Source organism: Helicoverpa armigera, chromosome 1, assembly GCF_030705265.1.
Source record: "Helicoverpa armigera isolate CAAS_96S chromosome 1, ASM3070526v1, whole genome shotgun sequence".
NCBI lineage: Eukaryota > Metazoa > Arthropoda > Insecta > Lepidoptera > Noctuidae > Helicoverpa > Helicoverpa armigera.
Window position 1 is genome coordinate 14,610,623 of NC_087120.1, and position 8,399 is coordinate 14,619,021.

The window sequence follows — 8,399 nt, forward strand, 5'->3', positions numbered from 1 at the left end:
ATATTAGTGAACTGCTTGTTTTTGAACACGATTAAGGAAACTAAACCAGGTGTACACGAGTCTCAGGTTACGAACTATCAAGGACGTGGACTGCCCATTTCATTGGGAAGCCTTACTGATATGTTATGTACCCCCATAGGCCCAAACTGTAGCTAGGGAACAACAACTATTTTGCAACTGTTTCATTTTTATTTTAAAATATTACGATCATTTGTTGAAACTACCCCTTCTTTTGTTTCCATTCAGATGCCGGAATATACAGCAAGTTAATTAAATTTTAGATAGAACATTCTCTCGCAACTCAGTCAAACCTAGGTTGTTATGAAAGTTAGGCCTTTCATACGTATTGAAACTTGCGACACATAGACCAGAGTTCCAGTTAATATTTCAGCGACACCAAATGAAATAAGTTTGCTGCTAACTCGCTTGTTACCATCATGTTGAAACTTTGCACCCGCACAAACTCAAAAGTTTTAATCATGGCGGTAATTAAAACTTTACTCAGTGTTTATTTATGAAATGCAGATGCAGTCGGAATTAGGTTGAGGTGGGTACTCTTTGACATTATATCACTTAGAGCAATTTTAATATTATTAGAGTAAGAAATCTTACGTATTACTCGATTTTATCAATAAGACCTATAAAACTGGCGATAAGTAGCACAGTGAGTATGCAGCAAAGAGTTTACTCGACAAAAGATGTATTCAGGCTATTCGCAAAGGAAAAGGATTTCTAGTGAAGAGGAAATATGTATGTCAAAGAACATCTCAGTGCGATTATCCATTTGCACCAAGGGGTGTGTAAATCTCTCGCAAATGGAATTACAGAAAGGACGCTTTTACAAAGCTGTTTCTAGGAAAAACTTGCTCTTTGTACGATACAGGGGCTACAACGCCTTCAGGCAACACACCTGAAGCCTTCAGGCGTATAACTTGAAGGCTATTTTTGCTTTGAAAATGATGCTGGACATGTAAGAATTTATTCTTCTCTTGTATGTTATTTAAGCATATTCCTAAGTACACAAAAACAAAAATTTTAAGAATCAACTAAAACTTCATAAGGGCAAAAAGATTCGACCAATTTCATCAGGAAGATCGCCGGGTCAGCTAGTTCTAGTTTTATTAATAAGAACGTCCAAGTTATAAATAGGTAAGTAGGTATGCATTAAAACATATTTGTAAGAAATTAGAGCACGATAGAAATGAGTTGTTAAACATGTTGTTTTGCATAAGCATAGAGAATTCCTAAAATCATTGGATGTCGTGTAATTTTCCCGTTCGTAAAATTAAATTTCTTTTCTTTTGATAGGATACTTTTAAGATGTAAATACATCACTGAATACAATAAACTTTGTCGCCAGACACTGCCATCCATCCAGATAGAGAAACTCTTGTGTTGCCAAGCAGAAAACACTGCAACCACTTTACTACAATACATTTATCCGAGTGCCTGAATCCCTAAGGACGATCTGGTGAAACCGCGGTTAGCTAGTTGCTCATTTCATTGAACAAATCATTATTCATTAGGTAACGTTTCGTAACTCGAATTTATCAAGGCAGATTTTGATTGCTACTCATTTATAGCCTGCATCGAAAGTGTTTTAATAGCATGTTTCGGGTAAATTAGGAATTTCAGCATGAAAAGTATGTCGCAGTTGTTGGCGCCAACTGATGTATGCCAGGTCACGAGGGCTGGTCGTCATCCATATTATTTTTACTGGCAACAACGAACCCACGTTTATTAATTCGCTTTTACTTACATGGTTATTTTCAAACCCCAATATAATAATGCTGCTCTACTTGGGTATTTTCCCGTCAATTGCAACACTTGACCTAATTACGTCTTCACTATAATTATGGATTATAAAATTTTAATATAATACAAAAGCAATTTACAAAATAGTTTAGTAGTAAATTCGTTGTATAATTTGTTGAAATCTCAGTGTTTTGCCTTGTTGTAGTAGTGGTATACGTGCATGATAAATGTAGTTAAATTCAGTATGAGTGTGTAGGTATTGCGTATTTATTACGTATGTGTGTGTTCGTGTACAGACTGTTGGATGTTCGTTTGTGGACGATACAAACGATTGGTACTCTGACGCGTAACTGGGTCACTGGGTCACAGACGAGGTCCACTGATAGTAGAGAGCTGTTGTTTCCCAAACTACATAGGTACAATTTATACCTACTAACAGAAATATATTGACCACATTATAGGTAAAATATGATCATATTATTATTTATTTATTATTATTTATTATTATGTTTGTGTTGCCATTACTTAAATACATATATTGCCACATGTGATGTAACTAAAATAAAAAAATGCTTATTAAATCATTTAGTTATTCAAATATGCAATTTTTTACTACAATAATTGTTGAGCTACAATTATTTCCTATTTATATAAGGCAATTTCAATAAAATAAACACGGATATCTTATTGCCGGAAAATTAATTCTGAAAGGATAAAACATTGAGTCGTGTATAAAATCAAGACCTCCATAAAAGATAATTACAATTTTAACGCCAATAAAATGAGATTAATAAATAAATAAATGAAATAGTGTAGTTAGCTCGAGCGCTCCGTACATTGAAGTGTGCGTGCTGTAAGTTATTTGTTCTATTTTAATGTTAGTCGAACGCACCAACCTTGCTCCACATTCAAGATTACAATTAAATAAAAAACAGCCAAGTGCGAGTCGGTGTTTGTTGCATTAAAACTATTTTTGTAACAAACATTTTATCATTCATTTTACTTACAACACTTACAGTGTTTTTAAAGGTTTCCTACATTTGTCTATGGGCAGAATTAATAACAGATTAAGCAAACAAACGCCTATGATGCCGTGTTTAGCGTTGTTTCTGGTTATATTAACATTAATAGCACTTACTTCATGCATAATACCGTCACCAAAATTGGCTAGTTCCTGGCTGTTGAGCCATCGGATTTAGCTGTTTAGTATTTTTACGGAACAAATAAGCACTTTGCGTCACTGAAGTCCGTCAAATGCTACTCCGGTAGATACATCATATTATGTAGTTTCCTTTCAGCACATAAATGTGTAAATAATAGTTATTACTTAAAAGTTCTTTTTTTCACATTAAATATTTCCCAAGTTCGATTAGAAACGCTTAAAAAATAATTTAAATATACGAACAATGCCTTGAAATCAACAATTTAGAATATTAGGCAACATGATAGCCACCGGTTGTGCAATTTACATTGTTATGCGTTCTTTTACAATACACGAATCCAAGGACCAGCGAAATTGATATTTTGAGGTCTGTTCATACATTTCCATTATAAATGTTATCTGTTTATGCCAAAAACTGAAGTTTAAATAAGTTTTTTTTGTTTTCGCTTGTAGCTATATAATTTAGGTTCCTATTTATTCGAAAAGTTTTGCAAAAATCCTTTGTCAGGTGTTCGTGTCAGAATCAGTTTTAGAAATGTTTTTAAAACTGCGTAAAGCTTCTAATTAGGTGCTAGAAGTTGGCATTAGTTAAAAAAAGTATCTAAAACTTGTGTTATTTATAGAAGATAGTTACGCACCTAGGTCAGTGCTAAGTACACTATACAGTAGCATTACGAAATATAACGTGATCCTCTCTCTCCCTCTTATGTACTACGTCGAGACATAGGAGAGAGCGGGAGATTCATACGGACTAGAGAAACTAACTTGCCTTGTTATATGGACCCTGTCTGTTTAAAATAGTTTTTATAAAAGGGGGTTGTTACAGAAAACGACTTTCTGAAAGATAACTAACTAAATAATAAATAAAAGTTTAAGCGCAGAAAACCGGATCTACTTAAAGCAATGTAGTTTGAGTTTACCTGCGTGGGTTTTTTATATGTGGTTAAAGAAATCGCTTTAGCTATAATAATGACTCATTCTGAATACGTATTTTGAAGAATATCATATTATATTTAAGGCGTTTAAAAGTTTGAAAAGAGCTAGAATATATTTTCCAAAGTACCTAGTTATCTACTGATAGCATCATACTGATAATTTCTTCATCTAAGATTAGCAGTAACCACAGAGAATTCAGTACAGAATCAAGCCTTTTTTAACTTAAAAGCATAGACAGGAAATAAGAAGTTTCCTGAATAAAGGTTATTTCATTTACAAAGGTGTACGTACAATTTCCATTAAAGACGGAAAATGTAAAATTCCTTTGTAATTAATGCCGTTGCATGCATTTATGCATAGCAGTGTAAGGAAAGGGTGAATATCGTATGAGACATGCCGTCATGAACTCGTTAGATGCGTGCTTTTTAACGTAAGTCGATCGACACGTTCACACTTCAGGAAACATTTGGGCTAAGTAGTAGTCACGTATGCAGCAGCCTTACGACACTGATTTATTCTCGAAATTAAGACTGTATTTGTTTTGTAGGTATCCCCCGAATTAAGCCACAAATGCTCGCCAGATGATTGGACAAATCTTTGGACTGATCTTTCCTCTCATCATGGTATAGCAATTTACGTGTGCATAAAAGAGTGACCCTTCGGTTTGTTTCGGTGTTTCGTCCCATGTTAGGAAACCTCCAGGACCGGGAATATCGTCTTCAGTTTAAAAAACAATATATTTGACGTGTAAATGTTGTTTTCGATCTCGCAAATATAAGCCACTGAATTTGATGCATCTAGTCCACAGCCGTTTTCAAAGGTTTTCTTCTATACTAATATAATAAAGGCTCTGAAACTACTGAACCTATTTGAAAAATTCGTGCACTGCTGGAAAGCTCCACTCATCCAGAGTAACATAGACTCTATTTTATCCCGGTAAGGGCAGAAGTTCCAACGGGACGCGGGTGAAACTGCAGTAAAACGGCTTCTCATATATTTTTCAAGCATTGAATGGAGATATTTAGATCTTGATGGATCTTGATGTGATGTTAGTTTCATATAACTCAAAACATCCCCAAATTCATCGACATCACGATCTTTGTTATTATTCACTGGGACAACTTTTTCACAATTAAAATTGATTTCTCAATGTGTTCTTCTTCGTCCAATCCTTTTAAAAGGTTAACTTCGACAGACATGCTTAAGTTTTTGGATTGGATCTCGTAAACGAGTATACAGGATTTAGCCACTTGTGACAAAGTCCTTCCCTGCAGTCTGAGCGGATAACCATCATGCACCACATAATGCACTTGTCCAATTGACTGAGGGGGACATTTGCACATGCCACATGTCTAAATATTCGTAACGAGCGGCCGAGGTGCGCATTTAGCACCTGTGCAAGCAATACAGTTTGTTTTCGTAACTTTTTTTTAAGATTAGCAAACGTTTATTTGGTTCTATGTCTTTTCAAAGGTTCATGGTGTGCGGCTGTGGACAGATTTGATGGTTAAGTACGTCCTGATAACTGGATGGATAGTATTTTGTACACCAGTTTCATGAACACAGTTATTACTCAGGCTTTTTGTACAGATGGTCTTATTTTTCTTGATTCGAGAAATTATAAGAATACGGATTAATTGAGTAGGATGGTACCTAGATATTGTAGGCCATTATCGAAAAAGAAACTGTGATCAAAGAAAAGCCTCAATAATACTGTTTCATAGTCATTTTCATGGCTTCCTTCCTTCTCACATTAAGTTAGGTGATTCTTCAGTTGATTTACCTGCATTAATTATATATTTATCTTTTCCAGAATAGTCAGTCTTTTCAAGAATATGTTCATTCTTATCTTTGCGGATGTCAGTTTAAAGTATTTAAAACACATACCTATTACAAGTCGATATAGGTCTTAGATATAGAATATCTGACCAGACTGCCGTTGTTTGTCAGTAGTCTAAAATCAGAGACCAAGATATGACTATTTTTCGTTGTAAGTATTGGACATTTTTCTTTCGACGCGTGATCAACAAATAGTAGGTAGTCAGGTTTGAATTGGAACGGGTTTCGGGGATGGTTGTTACTTTATAAAAAGGTGTACATGAATGAAGACAGCTATAAAGGAAGAGGACGACTAAAGAGAAGATGGATGTAGAGTGTAAAAGACGACATAACTGCAAATACCTACTGTTACTTTGGAAATGACGTCAGGTAGGAAGTCATGGAAGAAAAAGACATGCTGCACCGATCCCGAAGAATAAATTAGGAAAAGGGCAGAGGAATGATGATGACGATTTACTACAAGATCATAAAATAACCCTGTTATGTGTCAAACATTTTTTTATGAGACCGGTGTTTCCTAACCGACTACTTTGAGAGTAAACCGAAACTCAAGTGTCAAAGTCCACCTACTTATTCAAATGATTGTAGGTAGTTACCATGGATGGAAAATGAATTGTTCTTCTTATGAGTACAGATGTACCTAGGCACGATATTGAGAGCTTTCGTTGTTAAATGTCTATCAAATGTTATTATCTATCAGACACGGTAATTGTGAGCGAATTGGGCTTTATATCTTAGAGTCGTGGGTTGTATAACAAGTGCCCACAATTATTTGGTTTGCGACACCAAATATCATTTTATTAGCTTAACCTGTAAAAGTAGGAAGTACCTGATTAATTGTGACAAAATCAATCTGCGGATGAGATGAGAGAAGATCAATTTGTTAATGTAATTGGGTAGGATAGGTACCACTGTGAGTGGAATCTTATCAAGTGTATCGTGTCTAGATGATTATTTCATATAGTATGGTGTAGCAACCGTGTGTGACTTGCTCCGCCTACTCAAGCCCGCTGTCGACTAAACGTGTGTGTCCTACTGACACCAAATGAAATCAAAATGCGTCGTCGCGCCATCCATTGAATACAAAACTACACAGCCATTTGACAGTGTACTTATACATTCAATCACCGTGATGTAGTTTATTATACAATCAAACTATTCTCGAAACACGTTCCGTGAACCACTATTATTCAGTAAGTCTTAAAACACTATTTCACACAGCCGACTCTATCGCAGGATAGCGCGAAAAAACCAATGCGGCGTTGCCACACCGTGCAGCCGAGCGTACGAGCAGGTAGACTCCACAATGCATATACATAATGTAGCCATCTAATCTATGTGCGTATTATTATACAACACTTGTCTTCTTTGAATAGCTAATCATATTCCCTACAGGCATTCATCTCTTAGACCTCATGTCCCCAATTCAATCTTAGTAGACTCTAATTTGAATTCACAATATTTACACAAAAAAATAATCAGAATATTACATTACAACCAACAATAATCAACATTTACAGATAAAATTAGACGAATTTCGTCTTCCAGCAGTGACAAAATAACTCCATGCTGAGTAATTGTCATGCTTGAGTACTTTTATAAGACATTTCCATGACGGTTACTAAATAATGGAGCATCTAAAAATTGTAATTACAGGATAGAGCATGGTGCACTTACCGCTAGTGGGGTTCACATAAGCAAGTTTTAAGTCCATTTCAATAGTTTGAATCGGTTTTGGTTCAACTGAGTTAATTTCATAATCCACGGGGACATCCGTCACGATCTCACTCTTCGCCTGGCTCGTGGAAGCGGCTAGACTTTGCGCTACACTCATTTTTGGAGCGTCTTCGTGCATTATACACAAATAATTCGATAGGGCGACAGAATATTGTCGCCCAGCGAACTTTTAATATTTCACCTACGCCGTTTATGTATATGATTTATCTCAAAAATCGCGCATAAACAGCGATAATACGTTTTAAAAACAAAATGTAGGTCTCTAGGCCACTTCACTTACACTTTGATATTCCGACCGACATAACTCAGGTTCAATGGAGCTACCGTACTCATGACTGACATTGAACTAAGTCGGTAAAGGGCAGTAAGAAAATAACCCAATTAGAAAAAAACTGTGTCATGACCTATATCCCAAATAATTTATTCAAAATAACTTCTTTATTCCTAAAATATAAAAAGTTGATTTTTCCATATGTAATTTGTTGTGTAATATGCTGAAAAACAATTGTTGGTACTTTTTGCGCGTATATTGCAAGGAACTTCTGCAAACTTAAAAAACATGTAAATGATGCAAAATGACTACGTTTGCTTATGAACATACCGTGTTGTGTAATAAATGACCGTTTCTATTGCACAATCCTTTCACAAGGGCTCCGAATGTAGGTCAATCTTTATGAGCATGATTGCAATGTATATATTTATTAACAAACGTGTGCTAAACTATAATGTTTTAATTAAAATATATTAAATTAGTAATTTTTGCATTCTTTATAATGATTATATATTTCTTTATTGTTGTGAATTATTTATAATGAAACTAAATATTTTGGTGTTTCCGGTGCTCAGTAGCGCCATCTACATCATTTTTGGAGTTAGATTTGAACTTAATATCAGTTCTGTGGATAATCGCCAGATGTCGTTTCTGTAAGTACGCTGTGGCGACCGTGTTACATCCGAGTACGGACATCGT

At 35.3% G+C, this 8,399-nt stretch overlaps 1 protein-coding gene across 1 annotated transcript in view; it reads right to left on the reverse strand.

Annotated features, from left to right (window-relative positions):
* LOC110373890 (nuclear hormone receptor FTZ-F1) overlaps positions 1 to 7,799 on the reverse strand; it is a 62,278-nt gene extending 54,479 nt beyond the window's left edge. Inside the window, 1 exon segment of the mRNA XM_021331327.3 lies at positions 7,370 to 7,799. Within this exon segment, the coding sequence (XP_021187002.1) occupies positions 7,370 to 7,547 (178 nt within the window). The 5' untranslated portion in view covers positions 7,548 to 7,799.
* Between the last annotated feature and the right edge of the window lie 600 nt (positions 7,800 to 8,399).